This window comes from Rhinolophus hipposideros, assembly GCF_964194185.1.
Source record: "Rhinolophus hipposideros genome assembly, chromosome: 13".
NCBI classification, from domain to species: domain Eukaryota; kingdom Metazoa; phylum Chordata; class Mammalia; order Chiroptera; family Rhinolophidae; genus Rhinolophus; species Rhinolophus hipposideros.
Window position 1 is genome coordinate 66,810,652 of NC_138059.1, and position 20,883 is coordinate 66,831,534.

Genomic DNA, 20,883 nt, shown 5'->3' on the forward strand with positions numbered 1-20,883 from the left:
TTTACTCTATATGATAATCTCACTTTGTGTTGACTAAAAGTCAGATTACAGCAAATATTCATATGCATATACATATGTTATACTTCATTTGCTAGTTAGTGTTTGGTTAGGTGGTTGATTTTTTTAGTCCACTCTTTTCTTTACATGAAGCAAGTAACTTCCAGAAATAACCTGAACAAAACTCATGGAGGCAGTGACACAACTGATATCTAGGAAGTAAGCCTATAGTATTTTGACCACCCTACTCCTACCTAACCAATATTTGTGAAATTGACAGGATGTAACTAGAAGGTGACTGCTGCACTTAAGAGAAACAGAGTGGAAGAAGTACCCAGTAACTTCTAAGAGTGATGAAGAAAGATGTAGAAAGGGTATCAGGCCAGAAGGAAAGAGTAAACAAGATTTGGTGAGTTATATCAAGGTAGAAGATTCCAAAAGCCTTTCTGCACTATGACGAAGGATTTTGCTTTTAATAACATACACTAACCAACATAAATTTAATTTCTGAAAACAATATCCTGAAAAATATCGAGCAAAACCCTCACTAGCTCAATCTCAACAAATAAATGTATCTTTTACTCCACTTACGAATAAGGATAATGACCCTTCACTGAAACCATCACATGATCTATAAATACTAAATTTTACAAGATGATTGGCTCAGAGGGGACTAGAAGTAGTTAGCTATCGAGGGTATTATGGGGACCGTGGGCAGTTATCTTTGCATGCTCCAGCATCCAGTGAGGTTCCCCACAAAGCTGTTCAGTTAATGAGTGTTTGCTGAAAAAAATCAGTATCTGGAAATTTGAACTATGTTTTTATTCTGGACAATTAAACATTCTAAACTAATGTGAATTTGTAACGTAATATTTGTTGTGATGAAGGAGAACACATGGGGGATGTTCTCCCCGACACCCTGGCAAACGCCCCCCCCCCCACAGGCAAACACCAGCCTGAATGACTGTCCAGTGCTCGAATGAGAATTCAGAGTTCCCATAAGGGAAATGCTGGCCGAGAGACGTCAGGCAGGCTCAGGCTGAGCCCACTTTCTGGAGACTCAATTATCCTAGGAGGTCTGACGCAAGCCTTAACCATCGGCGTTCAGAGGAGTTCTAAGCCTGGCTACTGAGTGCGTTTCCAAGGCAGATCTAACGTACGTAGGGAATATAGGAAAGGAAGGGGAAGTCATCCTTCCACGTTTCCTAGGGAGCGGTACCACATGAGTGACCGGTAGAGAAATGAATCTGGCCTTTTCTTTAAGTTCGGTTTATTGAGGTATAACCAACATGCAGTAAAATACGCCCTTTTTAGTGTACCTCCTGGGAGTTTGACAAATGCATAGTCATGTTTCTACCACCACAATCATAATTTAGCACATTTTCATTACACCAAAAAAATCCCTATGACAATTTATGGTCAATCCGTCCCCAGCCCCTGGTAACCACTGATCTGTTTGCCATCCCTATAGTTTTGCCTTTTCCAGAATGTCACACAAATCAAATATGTAGTATGTAATCTTTTTCATCTGGTTTCTTTCATCTATCACGAAGTAACTGGTAACAAGGCCAGTGAGACTGGGACACAGTGAATGAAAAGGACGGTGGTAGGAATTGATTTTGGAGAAGTAGAGGGGCCAAGGCACACAGGGACTTGTATGACTTAACAACAACAAAAAAATCTGGGTTTACAGCAGGTGTGATGGGAAGCCATTGGACTATTTTCAGTAGTTGAGTAATAATGCGATCTTAATAACTTAAAAAAATACTTTTTGACTACTGTGTGGAAGATAGACCACGGTGGAACAAAAGAGGAAAAAGGAAACCAGCTTAGAATGCACTGCAGTTGTCTGGGCGGAAAATAGAATGGGAACATTGGAGGTGAAAAGTGGTCAGATCAGGGATGTCATTTCGAGGAAGAGATGCTGGGACTGGACGTAGCTTGTAAGGAGGACGGAGGAGGCAAGGATGGTACATGGTGCTGGGCTGGAGCAGCAAGGGAAACGGTGGTGTCACTTCCCAGGCTGGGGAAAAAAAGAGAGGGGGAGGAAAGAGGAGCGGGTTTGGCAGGTGGAGGGAAGAATTCAGGGTTCCATACATTTGGACATCATCCGTATCCACATGCCACTGCCTCACTCTCCTGACCATTCTGCACATGTGTCCTGCTTTAGCAGTCCCTGTCCTGCTACTCTTGAATACAGTGAGTGCATGCACTGGGTCATACATTCAGTTTCCACGTCACTGGGTCCCCAGAGGTAAATTTTTTAAAAATAAGATAAGCTGTGAAGGTTGAAGGCCAGAGAGTTCTTCCATTTCTCACCTTCATTTTCTACATAGACAAGAAGGATCGTCCCTACATTTTGCAGACTTTTTCTCACAATATTTAGTCCATTTGCTCAACTGCATTGGCACAAATGAATGAAGAACAGAAAACATTTTTCGGTGACTGTAATTTTTCTTGCTTTAAAATGTTTTCTTCTTTTCTGGTATTTACGGATGAATACATGAAAAGGCATTTAGTGGTTCATGTTTTCCATGCTTATGCTCTTGGTATGCAGGAGTACCTCTGCTTAGACAGACCCTCGGTCGGAGGAAAACATGATGATGACACAATGTAAAGAAGCAGAGGATGGGAAGCAGAGGTGTACTTTGCGTCCCCTTTCCTCAGGGAGCCCAGTTACCCAAGGACGAGGGAGCAGCACTGACCACACCACTACCCGCACTTTGGACCTCTGAGGATACCAATGTAGGGTTTGACATACAAAACGGTCATTCCAGTCAGCTGCATTCATTCATCCATCTATCCATCCATCCATTTCACCAATGTCAACACATTTCCTGAAAGTCCTTTTTTAACTTAAAATATCATGCAAATTTGTTATCTATAAAGAATTTGTATTTGCTTTCTTATAAAAATGTCTTTTTTTAAACTTACCATTGAGTAAAACTGACATTCCAGATAGAGGTAGTATAAGACCACTAGGTACAGTTGTGTAGGTTGTGCACTGCGCAACTTCCGGGGGGGTGGGGAGGGTGCTCCATTAACACTACAGTTATTGTAGATTTGTTTATAACAACAGTTTTCTGTTGGAAGCAATAAAGTGCCTTGAGGAAGAGCCATTTTTTTCCTAATATGTAACAGTGCCATTCAGTAACAGTGATGGTAGCCCTCGACTTTGAGTACTTTGGCACAAGCCTTATGCAGCCTGTTTTACTCGTGGAGAAGCCAAGTTACAAGAGGTAAAAGGACAAGGTCCCACAGCTCGTTCATGGCAAATCCAGGTTTGATCCCAATCTCCCTTCCCAGTCCAGTGTCTTTTATAGGCAAAATGCTACCTTTGCTAACAGTGGTTGCTCTTCTCAGGTGTGTGGGTTTCTGAGGTGCTTTCATTTCTTTGTTCAGCCTAAGGAGAGACCTTTGCAGGATGGTTATCTCATGCTGCTCTTGCCATTTGTTTCTGCCATGGGTGGACATAAAGACAGAGACAGAGGTAGAGATAGAGACGGAGATAGAAATAGATAAACTTCTTGGGAAATATTCAAAGGGATGAGGTTGCTAGACTGCAAACTCCATGAAAGCAGGAACACATCTAACATTCTTCCCACACGTCCTTGGCACCTAACTATAGCTAAGTTATAGTTTTATACAGGGAAACATAACACTTTCTACACGGTAGTAGGGCCATGTCCCTCAGATTGCACTCCCTTCTACAGCTAGAGCAAACGTCAGGGGAAAACCCTGAGGAGCGTTTGAGTGAGCTCTAAGCTGCTTTCCAGATCATTATGCTATTAACTGATGATTACTGGTTGGGCGCTTTCAACCAGGAGCAGGAAGATTGGTTATAGAATCATAAAAAAGGAGCACTACATAAATCTCGTAAGTCATCTAACCCAACTCCGTCATTTAACATTCCAGGAAACAGAGTCCCAAAGAGATGACAGAATCCACCCACGTCGCTTCAGCTAACTGAATCCAGTTAGTTCCCCAAACTCAGATTTTCTGACCAATCAGTTGCCCTTTCCTGAACAATGCAATATCTCACCACCAATCAACCAGTGATAGGAAACCCACGCTGTCGGGAGACAACAAGAACTAAAGGAGTGCCCTTCAGATATTTGCCTGGGTCTTGTTTGAGCTGGACAACTCATCATGTGTTTGAGAAGGTCCACTATTATGCTCTTTTATTCTCTCTGTACAAGAGTACTACTCAGAAGGCAAACAAGATTACTCAGGCAAAACTATGGAAGTCCCCCAGTTTACTGGGAAATGAATATGAAAGTGGGTTATGATTGTTCTGTATGTGAATGGTTAATTTAGAAAGCACAGCTGGTTAGTCATACTGTAAATGGTATATGTCTATTTATTTTGACTCCAAATGAGAATTTGATCTAGGTCAATTCTATGACCTAGATCATGAGTTAAGTCTAGTCTGATTATTTTCACTGAAAATATGTATTATCTTATAAACATAATGTGTTTTCAAGCTGCTATCTAAACAAGCAAAGGAACTTGTTCATTAAAAAATAATAAACTTTTCAGGTTCTTAGCTTTATTTCAGAAATAAAACTTTAAGAATAACACTGGGACTTCATTTTAATAATACCCCAAGTTCTGGGAGGAGTTTATGTTTCCAAAAGTTCACACGGTTTATATATTCTATAATACTAAAACTCTTCAACAGAACTGCGTGTATTATAATAAGACTTCAGTGTTATCCACATTGTTTTGAGGATACTTTTCCCCCCATATAATTATTGAAAATAAAAATAGCTTGTAGGGCAATTATTTCTTCCTTATCAGAGAATTCTATATTTAGATTAATAATGAATTGCAAGCTAGAAGTCTAAGATAATTTAAATCTCCTAAGATACCAGTTTCTCAAACCCCCCAAATTTGTATTTTCCAAAGTCTAGCAAATGGTGCTAGTGGATCCTGTATTACGGAAAGCAATCAGTATGTGTGCACACACCTTCCATGTTGACGGTCTCTGATTCCTCAGCGGGGCTGTAACAGACAAATGGGAGTGGCATGTGATACCTGGTCATGGCTGGCTTCAACGGAGCTTCCAAAAGCATGGAAAGTCATCTGCACAGGGCCTAATGTCAGACAGGTCACACACTCTTTGTCACTTTGTCTATCACAGTAGTGAACCTATAACAGAACACACACTGCTGAACACCATTGGTAAGAGGGAGCCAGACACAACAGGTCCTTTTCTAAGGGTCTAGAGTTCAAGAAAACTTCTAATGGTTTAGGCAGCATATCCTTCAAATACTTAACACTTTACTGGGACCTTCCAATGTCTATGGGAAATCTGTGAATTCTACTTTAAGTACTTGCGAAGTTTTGAGAGTTTAGGAAATGCTTTATGAAATGTTTTGTATTATGATACCCAGTAGAAAACTTCACAACTCAGGGCTAACATGTATCTTTGTGGTCCAGCTTTTCATAATACATGAAGGACTCAAGGGTAAGTATAACTCAAAGTTCATTTGACTCTAATGGAACTTTGTCAACCTGAATTTTCTATTGTATTTGACTCTATGTGTGTGTGACTGCCACTTAATTGGTAGAGACATTCTTCTGTTTCCACATTAGAGTCCCTATAAAACCACTATTAAATATACTATTAAATATACCGGTGTGTACATATATATATACATATATATATACACATACACACATATCACTACATCATGTTCTGCTTGAAATTTTGACATTACAATCCAATTGAATTAAACTGAAATGATTTGTAACGCGCTGACCAAAACAAAGTTACTATAATATTATTTTTCTTTTAGTGAATTACAACCAACCATGAGTAAAAGCACATGTAAGACACTCCACATCAGAGGTAGGGTATGTGGGGGTAGGGAAAGTCCGAGCCCATCTTCCCACTGGGAAAAATTCCATCCTCCCATTTATCTACTTTCAAAAAAAAGTTCTTTCAAGTAGTGTTTATTTTCATTCTAAGCTAATACAGTAAAAATAGCATTGATTTTGTGATAAATTAATGAAAACATGCCTACAGGATGGGATACCTACTAATTTTATATTACAGGGGAAATTGGTTTTATTAGCTCTAACGTCCTCAATTGGTTAAATGTGTGTAGATTTAGGGTAAAAGCGTAGGCGAACATCTTGAATTTGTGAGGAAGAAAATTAAAACACCTATTAGCTCCCTGGCTGAGGTTTAATTCTAATTGTGGCATAATATCCATATATCTTCATTGCAGATTATGGTCCACATATATTTTGTCACGTGTAACACAGAGCTCACTGAAAACGACAACAATATGAATCCTAGTCTCATTGTACAAAAATTCAACTCTTTATACCAGCAGGGTTGTTAAGTGGCCACCAGTTTCCCTGAAGGTAGGGAAGCTTCCTGGAATCTATAAAAAGCAGTTTACAGTTCAAATCAAGTCAATATACAAACCTTTGTCTCTAAAGTACTTTAAAGACTTTATTAGAAAGATATTTTTCCAAGTTAACTTTGGGGGAAAAGATCTGACAACAGTTCTAACTCATTGTTTTATACCTTCGTGTATATGAGTTCAAGAATGTGGACGTATTGTTTACTATGCGTCCGTCAGCTTGCAATGGGGGTAAATCAAACTTATCACATAAGAGGTGTGTGTAAAAGCCAATACGGTGATACTATAATAACTACAGTTCACAGCCATTTACGATAGTTAAAATATTACATCTGATACAATGCTATTGTAAAACATACTTTTAAAAATAAACGATAATCAATCACCCTTTGGACATCAATTGAAAGTCCACATAAAAGACATGACATTTTCCAGAATATCCAAATTGATAGCAAACATGTTTATATGTCAGCCAATTAAGTGACGTTCTAGCCTTTCTTCTAGAGAAATGAAAATTAGAAAGGACAGAAATACCACAAAACAATTCCGGTAGAAAAAAAAAAAAAGCTTCAAACTTCATTTCCATCAGCAGCTTAGATACTGTTACTGAAAAATTTAACATTTCTCCAAGCTGTCTGTAATTCACTGTGGATCTGCACTGCCCTATAAAACACCGTATGTTCTGTAGACATCCAATACGGGTGTACCTGTTTAATTCACATATAAAAGAAAAATGTGACGGGACAAGTTCGGATACAGCTCCAAAAGAAACGCCACGGCATCCAGTGAAGGAGACGGCGATTGCCAGCTGTCCTCCACCATTCTTCCACAGTAACTCTTAGCTGGCCACTTAGATGCTCAAAATAAAGATCATATTTCCCAGTCTCCCTTGTAGCCACATGAGTGAGGAGAACTCTACAGCTTCCTGGATAGTTTAAAAGAGATTTCAGATGTGTGCCTTTTGCTCCTCTACTTTACCTATTTTGTCAACCTACTGCTTGGCATGTGGACATGGCCATCTTTGACCATAGGACAAGGGCTGAAACTTACAGATAGTAGAGTGGTGAGTGGTATGCAACCTGGCTTTCTGGAGACTTCATGGAACAGAACCATCACCCTAGCCTTAGACCGCAAGCTTACGGACATTTACATGAAAGAAGAATAAACATCTGTTTTAAGTCACCAAGCTTTTTACCGCTCACCTAATCCCAGTGGAGTTTTTCCTATTGCCCCAGAATCGATACCAGGACCCACAGCCAACAACAAAAGGAGAACTAAAGAGCTGCCAACATGTAGGGCTGGGCCTCATTTCCTTCCCCCACCCCCTTACAGAGAGTCAGCAGAACTGGTTCAAACATAAAGAATACACAGAGGAAGTAGGAAGATCCAGTGAATGGGAGGAAATCATCTTGACTGTCCATGTTATAAGGAATATGGTATTTCCAGAGAGTGCTGCAGCTCTAAGAAAATGGCCGATAGAAAGTGGGAGAACCTACATGGAAAGGAGACCTGTACACTCCTTTAAAAGAAATTTTGACTGAGTCTAATGTATGTCCATAAGCAGTTTGGAAGCAAATGAAAACATCGTGTTTCCCCAAAAATAAGACCTACTCGGACCATCAGCTCTACAAAGCAAACATGGCTGCCCCGGAGGGACAGAGGGCGCTAGGAGAAACTAAACACTGCCTCAAGAAAATGGTGCATATCACCTACGTGGGAACCAGCAATGGATGAAAACAAGCTAGGGGGGCACCCTCCCCTCTTCTAGCCCCCTCCAGGTCTCCAAACACCAGAGGGGGAAGGCCATGAAGCAGAGGTAGAGTATGGGGGAAGACATCTCAGGGCAGATCAAGTCCCCACCCCACCGACCACAAACACTCCAAGGTAAATGCGCGAGTGAGAGGAAGAGAAAAGGAAATCAATGTACAACTTCCCTCCTCCAAGTGTCTTGAGACAAAACGATGGGCTTACAATGGGGGGATATGATCTTGGAGTTCTACAGTGAACTGGACTACATTTTTAAAAACTGAAGGTCACCAAGAAACTATGGGGTTTACCGAAGATAGCATACAAGTACATAAATGGGAGATTTGACAGAGCATGGAGGAAAGTGGTGACCGAAGAAATATAAAATCACTTCATGTTTATACCCCCACTGCATGGAGACTGCCCCCAAAACCAGATAAAAATATGTGAAAAATATAGGAAACTATTGCTTGAGGACACAATTTTGAATTAAAGAGTTATCATGTATAGACTAAAAGCCTTAAGAAAGGCACACTTAACATACTCATCAATCACTCATAAAAACAAGTTTGATACAGCTCTCTTCAGTTATATATTTTCTTTTTGAACATAAAATATTAGAGTTCATAAAACTGTGAATTTCAAAAAGAGATCATGTGTGAGTGACATTTTGAAATCCATCCTTCTAAATCTAAAAACGCTTTCTATAATTCAATGCATCAGCAGAAGCCAGGAATCTTAAAACAGTAAGCTGAAATAATTTGGGTAACAAAATTGCATTACGTCCTATAGTGCACAAATCTTCAGGATTGACAGGCAAAACATTTCTGCTACAACAAAGCAGTGTTTCTGCAAACGTGGCCCTAAAAATTCCAATATACAATGTCATAGGACCTTGATTTTGATTAAAGAAAAATGAATAAAGGTAATTTTAAAAGATTACAAAAGTCATCTCCTATGTTTACTTTAATATCTGTTATTTATAAATCATATCATTTTGCTTTCCTTGGTACTCTAATATGTAAAGATCTTGATTTTTCATAATGTAGCACTTATTCTGGAGTTTTACCACCAACAACTATAAATTGACATTTTGTTTCTTGTAGATTTACAAAACTTATTCCACTAAAAGAGGGTCAGAAATTTCAACCTATATAAATGAAACAATATGGCTTCCTTTGAAACTTGCAAATCTATAATAATTTTTACTTTAAAATAAGTTTCCTAATTTGAGTTATAATTGCATAAACCCAGACAAGATGCTGAAATTGTGCTTTCTGACACTGATTTTGCCAGCCTAGAGATTTCTTTTCCCTGAAATGAGAGAACAAATCACTTCAACTAGTCATATAATTTAAGAAAAATACTACAAGCCTTAGAATAATTTACATAAAAAGCTAGATATGTGAATTTTTTTCATGCTCATTTGAAAATATGAGGCTATCCAAATGAAAATTTAAATTCCCTACCCCCTACCTCCAAAAAACGTGGAATCAAACTGTTTCCTGCAGGGCTGAAGTTCCTTGATGTTATAGGACTACTAAATATTTTACTAATCTCAGCAGGGAAGTGGGTATCTGCTCCTCTGTCAGATGTTTTTAATGGCCACCCCCGATGGGACAAAAATGAGGAGGGTGAGAAACAGACCCATGTCTAAAGAAAGCTGCTCATTATTCATTCAAGAAAGATAAAGGCCTGTACTCTCTTATGTGATACCTAACACAATCACTGTGTCCAGAAGACATGTTTGGTCAGCACACCTCAAGTTCATTAACCGCGGGGTATACTCCACAGCAGCATGGCAGGGGTCCCTCTGTAGCTACTGCATGGAAGCCCTGCAAGGAGTAAACAGCAAGGAGCTGAAGGGCGATCATTTAGCACTAGCTCAAGGTACTTGATCAAAACGTGCTTGATTCTTGCAGAGTCTGCACACTAGGGGCACAAAAGACCCGAATCTTTGTTAACACACCAAATAGCATGTTCTTGGCCAAGCACAAAGTGCTACTGCTTGATAAGTATTGCCCTAATAAGATTAAGTTGGTATCAAATATATAACTACATTTTTAGGTCACTTGATGACATGTTAAGTCATCTTACTTAATTTGGATCAACTATAGTCAACGGTACAAATCTGCATGATTTCTATTTTAATATAAATTAACTAATGAATTAATTTATTAGTAATAAATGAGTTTCTCCATGAAAAACACTTAAAACAATACCTGCTTCATGGTTAGCATTAAAATAAATATTATCTATTCTTGTTACTATTATAACACGTTGCATAACAATAAAAGATATGACAAGATATATAATTATGAAGAATATCACATTAGGTAAATGTCTGTCATTGACTTTCTCTAAAGCTTTCTCCCCCAATCCTTTTCATAACTAAAATCAATTCCTTTGTAACTCTTTGTAACTAAAATATAAACATATATTTAACATGCTCAGTCATGTACCAGTGTTTTAGCTGTATGAGTAATGTTTCACTCTCCATGCAATATACTTGTCACATTAATGCCTCAAAAGGGATAAGTGAATGAATGAAATCACATTATACAGACTGAGACTCAACTTGTAATGATCGTTTCTCTCTTTCAGAAATTCTATGCTTGGGATGAGCGTTGAGAATTACATGCCTATATCTGGTGAACAAAATCTAGCAGTGATATACAGAATTATTTCTACTATAAATCACGGATAAAAACCGTTTAACAAATGCAACAACAGATGTGTTGTCAGTACTGCTGAGGGAGATCATTGCATTCTTATTTTAAGTGATGAGTATGTACATGACAAAAACCCTAAATTTTTGATTTTTGCTTTTCAGTTTCCAATGAGTATGCCATTGATGGCCTAAGGAAGCAGCTCATTAAGACATAAATTGTATTCAGACACAAACATAGTTATTTCAGTGTTATATTTTCATCAAAATAAAGCACTACGTGATTTGAACAGTCAATTTCATATTTATCAGAAAAGGAGCTTCCTTTTTTGTAGTATGTACTCATTCTAAAATACTCACATACATCTACTTATATATGTAAAAGAAGCCACATTAAAATCTACAGAATTTGCGAAGTAAAACCATTTTAACAAGGAAAACTTGTCCAAGGTCAAAGGAAAATTACATTTCTATAGGTAGTCAGTACACCACCGAAGTTAAATTAATGCAAAATCTTCTACCAACCAACTCTACTACTTTTCATGTAACTGAATTCTACTATATTGAATATCATTTCAAAAAATGGGTAACAAAGACCTTACAAATCTTTTCATTATATACCACTTAAATTCATAATGGTATTTAATTTTTTTTAACAAAAATACTGGTATATGTTGCTTTCTACTCAGGAATTACAGGTCTTAAAACATACTTATTTCTATTTAAAATGTACTTACAGTACATACAAGATGGCAGAATAAACACTGCCTGCTTCCTTCCATGAACACACTAAAATTACAGCTAAATTCAATCAACCAGGAGAACCATCTGAAGTCTAGCTGAACAGAAGTTTCAGAATTAAGGATATAAAGAAGAGGCCACATCCAGACTAGTAGGAGGGGTGGAGACGCGAAAGAGGCCCCAAACCTCTGTTTGGCGGTTAAGAATCAGGAGGGATATCTCGGCCCTGAAGGTTTCCCCGAGAGGAGAGAGGGATCCCAGCCGCATACCACACTCCCCAGAATACTAGTGCCGGGAAGAGGAGCCCCACAACACCTGGCTGTGAAACACAGAGGGGATTCCGACAGTCGGGTGGGATGGAAGGCTGTGGGAAACATCAGCATCTTAAAGGGCTCGCTCGCAGGCACTCACCTGGTGCTCCAGCAGACGGACAGTGACTCAGGGGGCGTCAGAGGCATATGGGGGGCAGATTGAGGTGTGTAGCTTTAGGACGAGAGCTGGAGGGCTGTCACAATATAACCTGTGTGAGGTCCTCCCTCCCTGTCGCCGGCAGGCAGGTGCCATCTTTCCTGTGTTGAGCCCACCCCCACACGGCTAAATCTGTATCTGATTGGTTGGTGTGCTGTGCTCACTCCACCCTGCTGACTCATTGAGACCCGCCCCACCCAACTCCCATAACACCTGAGGTACTTTCTCGGGAGCAGAAAGCTCCACCTGCATTTCACTCTAACTTGGAAAAGCTGAGTTCACTGGCCCCAGGTGAGCAGCAACTGGCATTAGTGTGCTCTGAAACTTTTGCTGAGTAGCTCTAGGCTCAGCACTGGCACCCAACCAAAACCTGCATTAACCTGGTGACCACAAACTTCCCATTCTGGTGACTCCCTGAGACTTTACATCACCCAGCGTGCATACCACATGAGGCTTTATCAGTGGCTGAGCCTTAAGGGAGTCAGCAGGTGGCAGCATGCCTCAGTGTGTCCTGGCTTTTTAGCAGAGCTACCCAAGAGCCGGTACGGTAGCAGATGTCCTCAGTTCAAAGCATGGTGTCTCCCATGCAACTCCAAGTTTAGCACAGGCAGCAAACAACAGCAGATATACCTACCAGGTAGTCCCCGGCCAGGCACAGACTAGAGGGTGAGCTGAGCTTGCATTGGAGCCCCTTCCAATAGGTCCCAGAACGAACATACTTGAAGGTTGGCTTCAGAGCACCACCCAATTAGCCCCACAAACGGCACACATGAAGGGCGGTCTCAACAGGAACCACAGCCCACTGGGCTGAATCCCACTCAGTGGGGTAAGCCCCCTGGACAGCAGCACTTAAACTGTGGATGTGGCCAAACCCCGTAGCCAATCAGCCCAAGGGTCAATCCCATTTACTAATGTGCTAATAGCAACCAAAGCTCAACTATAACAGGAGGGCACACACAACCCACGCAAGGGACACGCCTGGAGCACCTGGAGCATGTGACCAGAAAGGCTGTGCCAGGGCTCCACAAGGCACCTACTACTTAAGTCCACCTGGCCAAGAGTCGGAGACATAGAAGATCTACCTAATACATAGACATAAACACAGAGGCAGCCAAAATGAGGAAATCAAAATATACGTCCCAAATGAAACAGGAGAAAACTCCAGAAAAAGAACTAAAGGAAATGGAGACAAGCAACCAACCAGAGACAGAGTTCAAAACAATGGTTATAAGGATGCTAAACGAACTTAGTGAGAACTTCAACAGAGATAACAAGCATAAAAAAGGATATAGAAACCATAAAAACGAACCAGTCAGAAGTGAAGAATACAGTAATTGAAATGAAGAATGCACTAAAAGGAACTACCACCAGACTAGATGAAACAAAGGATCGAATCAGCAATTTGGAAGACAAGATAGCAGAAAACATCCTGTCGGAAGAGCAAAAAGAAAAAATAATAATAAAAAATGCTGGAAAGAGGCAAATAGATCATTTCAACATGACCTAGAACAAGCATAGGTATCAATACTAGCCTGACATGAAGACACTACAATTAATCTCTTATCACTAAGTAAAAATTACATCACTGCCAACCTTTTCTACCAAAAGGAAATGTAATTCACCTTTAGATGAGAAATGATTTATTTTTCTTCAAAGACTTGATTTTCAAATAATTCCAAATAGAATTCTCATATTGCACTGAAATCTACTTTGATACAAACACAAAAAGCTACAGATACTTCTGCTTGGAAGGACACATAACGACAGCCATTTTTTTTCTGTATCACAGTAGCTCATTTCAGATGTACATCAGTCACTGTGGTAGGAACAGCTCTTTCTAGGTTTATAGATTACATTTTCTTTGAAATATCCTATATGTCTTATCATGTATGTGCTGGGGCCAAGGCTCAGCATGAGTGTCTTTGTCCTTTGGAGTTCCAAGATGAAATTCTTCAGTGATTTCGGGTGGAGTTAGTCCTGAATAGCTTATGCAGTAATAAAAGACGGTTTTACTCAAGGCCTGCTTGCCGCTTACCTGTATTAATTACTGTTACTCATCACAATGTGTTTTTATATGCATCAGGATTTCTTCACTCAAATGTATTAATATTTTTCTCTACAGAGTTGGAAATTTTAGCAAGATGAGTCGATCTGTTATAATCCCACTGGTTTTTATAGAAGTACGGTTATGTGATAGGTAGTTTTCATCCCCTTTTATGTGATAGGTAGTTTTCATCAAACCCAAACTGGGTTTGGCCCAGTTTATCCAGGTATAAAGATACGACAGATAATAAGACAGTTTGCATGAACTTGGGCTGCCCATTTGAAAAACAAACCTGAGTTTTAGGGTCACTATAGGAAGAACAAACCTTCAATAACCCAAACTCTCCAAGGTCTTTGGAAAGTAGAAGAGGCCAAATCCAGGGGGGATGTTTACGGAGTGACTGTAAATCAAGCAGAATCTGCTGACTCCATGCCAAACCTACAAATGCGTTTTGCTCATTACACTTTGAGTAATTTCTTACCACTTTATGCAACCATTTATATAACAAAGCAGGGAAAATTGGGGCTCAGAAGTGACATGGCAAGTTAAGTTTCAAGGACAAATTAAAAATGGGGGGAAAAACTTTTCTAAGTGTGGAGTATATATGTATATGCACATTTCTTTCTTCGCGTTCTCCTATTAGAAATCTACAGTTTTACTTATCCTGGTCTGGAAAAAAAAAATGAATCCCTAATTCTTCAAAAAAAAAAGCACTGCAAATAACCAATTTGATAAATACATGGATTATAAAAAGTGAGGTATAGGAAGATAAGAAAAAAGTAAAAGGAAAAAGGCTGATTTTTCAGATTAAACAGCCGCCTCCACCCCCTATCTGAATATAATCTCTACTAAGGTCATATCATTAAAATACGTTACACATCATATATGAAAAATAAATACTTAAAAGGAGCCTGCAACTATAAAAGAAGACTGCTATTAACATATTAAACTTCATAAAAGGAGATGTAACAGTTGAAACTAAATTTGAATTTGTATTTGAAAATAAAGTTTTTAAGGAGATGTTTCAAAGCTTCCTACTGGCATTCTCATCTTGCTGGAACTGGGACCAACATTTACAATTCTCCATAATGAAAAGCCCCTCTAAAAGGCACCTTAAATAAGTAAAATAAACTAATCGTGGCTTAACGAAGACACCAACTAAGTGCTTTTTATATTCTTTATGTCAGTAAAACAAACTTAGCTTATCATATTTTACTCTGAAGGTTTCAAAAACAACACTGCTCAAAGGATAATGATCTCTAGAAGGGGCACAGAACAGCAAACTGAAATTAAATCCATCTAGAAAGGATAATTTACTAAAATACATTCAGCCCTCCATATCCGTGGATTCCGTGTTGGCAGTTCCAAACAACCAGGGATCGAAAATATTTGGGGGGAAAAAAAGTTATATTGTTGCTGACGGATACTACGTTGTCAGGCCTATGATGGTGGCATCTGTATTGAACATGTACAGACTGTTTTATCTTGTCATTAGTCCCTAAACAACACAGTATAATTATTTATATAGCATTTACATTGTATCAGGTATTAAAATATTCTGTCTAGAAATGATTCAAAATATACAGGAGGATATGCATAGGTGATAGGCAAATACTATCATTTTATATAAGGGACTTGACCATCCACAGATGCTGGTATCCACGAGGGTCCTGTAACCAATCCCCCGGGGATACCAACAGACAACTGTAATTCATTTTCATTTTCAATCTAATCATTTTTCTAATGACTCATTTAAACAAAGAAACTGCTTATATTTAATTATACAGAGATTTCTAAGAAAATTAGTATGGAAAATCGTATCACAGATTCAGTAAAAACTGAATAATGTAAATTATAACAAAAAAGTCTCCTACTTCAGCTCAAATGTCTCTCCCAAAATAATTTTCTCTAAAAAGCTGAATGATTTTGAAACATTTTGGCGTTATGATTAGAGTATCAAGATACACAACCAAAAGTCCTGAAACACTATGGTATGACTATAATTTCAAATGAGTTTTTATGAAATGCACAGAAATAATAGAAGCTTACTGACTGAAACATAAAGTCTGACATTCACATAACTATTAACATAAAACTACATTTTCTAAAAAATAGTAAAACAATCATTAAGAATATTCAGGTTTTAAAAGAGGATAATTAAAATGTACTCAATAAAACTTCAAAGAAACATATATTCACTTATGAAAGAGATCCAAAAGCTTGCTTCTAAAATGTGATAAAAGTTTAGGTGAGCCCGAGGAAGGATAAAAGAATTATCAAGAATGTGTAAGTGTTCAGTCATATTCTGCTCTGTGAAGTCAGCTTTATTAATAACTTTAATGGTATAATAATTTAAATTATTTTATAGATTTAAGCAAAAGACCGGGAGTTTAACACCTACATTCTGGTGAGCAAATACGCTTTCTGTAATTTATAAATTTTAATTAAAGATTGGGTAATGAAAAATATTGAAAGTTAAAACAACTTAAGTTTTCGGTACACTAATATAATTTTACTTTGTAATACAACACAGCTGTCACATACAATGGCTCTGGTAAGCTTAAATCCAATTTCAATGGCCAAGAAGGCCAAGGAAGGGTTTATACAATATTCAATAAGCAATAACATCTATTCAGTGTACAATAACAAAATAAAAAGTACTAACCTAAGAACACAGAAAAAGAATTCATTGTTTTCAAATTCCAGAAATGAAAGTAACAGAATAGCATATGATTCATAAAAACCTAGCCCTATAATTTCTAAACTACAGTCCAATTAAAACATTTAAGAAATAGAAACAGTCTGTGTTTTTCTACCAGGTAAATATACCTGAGAAAGTTACCCATAGAGAAACAGGCTTTCAAACGCTTACCCACAAAGAACCTTCTACTGTGACATTATGCAGACGTATCATGCACCTGACACTAAAGCATTTCCTACAGATTCTGTCTGCTGCTCAGCTGCCGATGGCAATCTTTCTGAGACACTATTTCATATAAATATCAAGCTCATTCGACCAAAGAAGCACAGTAATGTTTTAAAACCACCTGTTTATGTCCATTAGTATGTAAAAATCACAGTATACGAATTTGGAAATGCTTAACTTGCCTATAAATAATGTATATATTATCTCCGCACAAGTTTTAAAAAAAGGTCTAAGCAGTCAGCCCAATAGTGGGGAAAACAGACTCTACATTTTGACTAAATGTACGTTAAAATTATAACTGCTGTGAGCGACAAGAATTAACAAATAAATACAAATAAAAAAATTTAGTTCTTCTGGCAGCAAAATTACATCTACCATAACATCTCCAAGCCAAAAAAAAATAAAAAAAAATTTCAGAGCTTTAATGCAATGTGTGCCGTTTCTATAAAAACGCAGTGTCACTTTCAGATGTTTCTATATGACTAGATTTGTAAATAAGCAGTGAATTTCTTTTTATCCCAGTTTATTTCTAGTTCAGATTATAGATAGACCTAAAAATTAGTTTTTTTCCAGTACTTTAATTGTATGAATCGAGGTCTTTTTATTTTGAACAGTGATTTATTGTCAGTCTTAAACAACAAAATCAAATTCTAAAATGTTAACTTTAAGTGTTTAAAAATTCAGATGACAGAGCCAATAATTGGTAACAGTTTCTTTAATTTCATATTAAAGTCTAATTAAAAACACGAATGACTACCTGGCAATATATCTGAAAGAATCCGTGTTCTGTGAAGAAGAAAAAAAATCATGCAAAATCCCCCCCCCCCCCGCAAACACATGATTTTCTTTCTTATTTTGTATCTAAATTTGTAAAATTTTATAAATACATGATTATTCTACATAATACAGATCACCTAGAGCATTTCTAGAGGAATTACAGTTTTGGTCTTAAGGAATAAGACTGAGATGAAAAAGGGGATGAAAACAGGGAAATCGGAGGGAGCAAAACACTCCCACACAACAACAAGCACGCTTGTCTCTCTACTCAAGTTAGCGGTTACAGCTCAGTGCATGATTTTCAAGGCAACTACGAAATCAGAACACAGGCATTTCCACTTCCTAGAGTTAACGATTCTTGGAAAAGTTCTATCCATAAAGAATTGTTGGGGTGGTTTTTTGTTTTGTTTTTCCAAAATGCAACAAAGAATAAATAGGAAAAAAAGTTTCCATCCCCAAATTCATACACACACAAGTTAAGTGGAACTGTAAGCTAGTTTAGACTGCCCATTGAAATCGAATTATTGGTACCACCTGAGGCAGATGCTGCCCTAGATAGTTCAAAATACGATCCAGTAAAACAAATACATGTTGTTATGCCTCAAACAATGGGGAAGCATTTCATTATTGTTTTAATATCATGTTTCATTAATTCCTAAGATAAAGGACTTCTAGGATGTTATACCTTAATGGTATACCTGAATCGTTACCAGCGATACAATTCCAAACCACATGAAAGTAAAACCATCAGTAGAAAAACTCAACCTTACTGTAAAAGGAGGGAGAACTACTTCGTGGTCAATACTAATACCAAATGTATCAAGGCTGAGTTTTGGTTTGTGGAAGACAGAGTGAGGAGCTAGATAACACCCAATCAAAACCAACCAGAATGCAGAACAGAGAATGAAAAATGTTAAAAAGAAAAGGCGGAAGTGGAGGAAGGAAAATGGAGCAGGGCCAGGTAGCAAAAGAATTACTGGATAGAATGAAAATAAAAGAAAATGAGGCCTTTGCATGTGGTTCTGTTTTTTCTGTCCTGTGTGTGTGCCTAGTCGTCTACAACGTAAGTGGCATATGGGTCACACTAGCAGGCAAGAATGAGCTTCCTCATGGATAGAGATGAAGGATTTGGGGCTAATGAAGTATTTTGTTTTCTTGTCTTTGTTTTTGCTTTTAATTCATACCTGGAAGCCTTGAATCCTTGCTAAATATTCCAGCTGTTTTGAAGGTTGTACTGGAGAACAAGGGGGAGTAGGAGAACTTCCTTTTAAACCTATGGCTTCAGCTGTCGGAGACGTCCCATTCATGAGGAGTTCCCTGGCAATTGTAGCTGAGCTATTCGATGTGGGAGATATACTGAAGAAAGAGCTGGAGGGTTGGTTCATATCTTTGGGTGACAAATAGCCTAGGGTAGTGCCAGAGATTACTTTGTGGCGGCTGGCTTCCATCTCTTGATAAACATCAGGAGACAAATGAAGAATTCCTTTCGGAGCTATAAATAAAATGAATGAACACTGTTATTACTCTTAAAATAATTGAAATAGAAACATACTGTAGCATTAATGATTAACTCAGTGATCCCGTGGAATCAAACAAAGCAATGAGAAACACTGTCCATCCGGCATCTTCCGCATACTTGCAGAGGCAATTGGAGTCTCCATTTAGAGGTAAATAATGTATGTTACAATATCCCTAAAATCAGAAGTTTACAAAAAATCCATGAAAGTGACTTCAGTGGAACTTATATATGGTAGGGAACCTGTGGAGGGGGAAGAGTAACTGACGTGTGGAAATGCAGTGGGGAATCAGATTAGGAATGTGTGGTGTATTCACCCTGCAACTTAGTATCAGATGAGCACACAAAAGAGACAGGAAACCCCTAACACGTGCAGCAACTGAGACACAGTAAGCAAAATGAAGGCTGGATCTGTCGAAATCATCTGAGCTACACACTATATACCCAATGGCCTACTGGTGCTCTCCTCCTCGTGATAATGTCCACAGACAACTCTAACTTACGATGACATCAAAAAGTGACATAGGATCCTCTTCCCCAAACTAGCACTATCACCTATCTTGCTTATCTCATTATAGTGCCACCATCTATCTGCTCAGTTGCCCAACATAGACTCCTGGCAACCATCCTTGATTTACCCACAACATGTAGTTACCATGTCCAGTCTAGAATTTGTCCCTTCATTATCAAGTGCATCACAGTTCAAGCCAGGCCATGGACAGGTCCTGGTATCAAGAGGAGTGCGCCTGGGGCTGTGCTATCAGTTGGTGGGGTTGTAAATATACCGGAGGTGTCAAAAAATGTATACAAGTGGACACTTTGGTCAACGTTGCTCAAGCAGTAGTTTGCCGTCATCAGAAGTGTCTAGACACTGATGGTAGCCACTTTGAGCACCTCTTGTCATTGCAGAAGTCAAACGTGACTTGTATTCATCTTTTGTTATCGGTGTATATTGAGCACTACAATTTTAATACAGTTTCCTTTCTTAAAATGTGTACACATTTTTTTTGGCACCCTCTATATGAGAAGCAATTTCTTTAACTACCATTTGTCTCAGAGATGTTTCAAATCACATTTCACATTGCTTTGATCAGATAGTAACAATTCACAAGTCATATTATCTTTTAAAATTATTGATAAATTACCACTTTTGGAGAATGTGATCTGAGAGACACAACTTAACTCCCTTGCTCTTCCCTGCCCTCCACTGCCATTACATTCTTTTTTTATTATTATTAGTTTCAGTTTTTTCTGCCATTAAATTCTGCTTCAAGACCTCAGTGCTGTATTTAAAAATATTTTTTTAATTGCTTAATTACAGTTGACACACAGTATTAGTTTCAGGTGTACAACACTGATTAGACATTTATATAACTTGGAAGTGATCACCCCCATAAGTTTGGTACTCACGTGACACCCTACACACTATTACAATATTATTAGCTATATTCCCTATTTTGTACTTTATATTCCCATAACTATTTCTAAAACTGGCAATTTGTACTTCTTAATTCCTTCCCTTTTTTCACCCAGCCCCCAATGCCCCTCCCATCTTGCAACCATCAAAATGTTTTCTATCCATGAGTTTGTTCATTTGTTTCATAGATTCCACATGTAAGTGAA

At 38.2% G+C, this 20,883-nt stretch overlaps 1 protein-coding gene across 50 annotated transcripts in view; it reads right to left on the bottom strand.

Moving 5' to 3' along the window:
* Positions 1-20,883, bottom strand: part of STAU2 (staufen double-stranded RNA binding protein 2) — a 229,465-nt gene that overhangs the window by 92,249 nt on the left and 116,333 nt on the right. For 25 of the 50 annotated variants that reach the window (XM_081070396.1, XM_081070412.1, XM_081070394.1 and 22 more), the window contains 2 exons: positions 18,929-19,236; positions 5,035-5,148 (listed from right to left, as the gene is read on the bottom strand). In XM_081070396.1, coding sequence (XP_080926522.1) covers positions 5,035-5,148; positions 18,929-19,236 — 422 coding nt within the window. Of the gene's footprint in view, positions 1-5,034; positions 5,149-16,335; positions 17,754-18,928; positions 19,237-20,883 lie in introns of those variants that run through there. The other 25 variants (XM_081070418.1, XM_081070402.1, XM_081070388.1 and 22 more) reach the window with 2 other exon arrangements.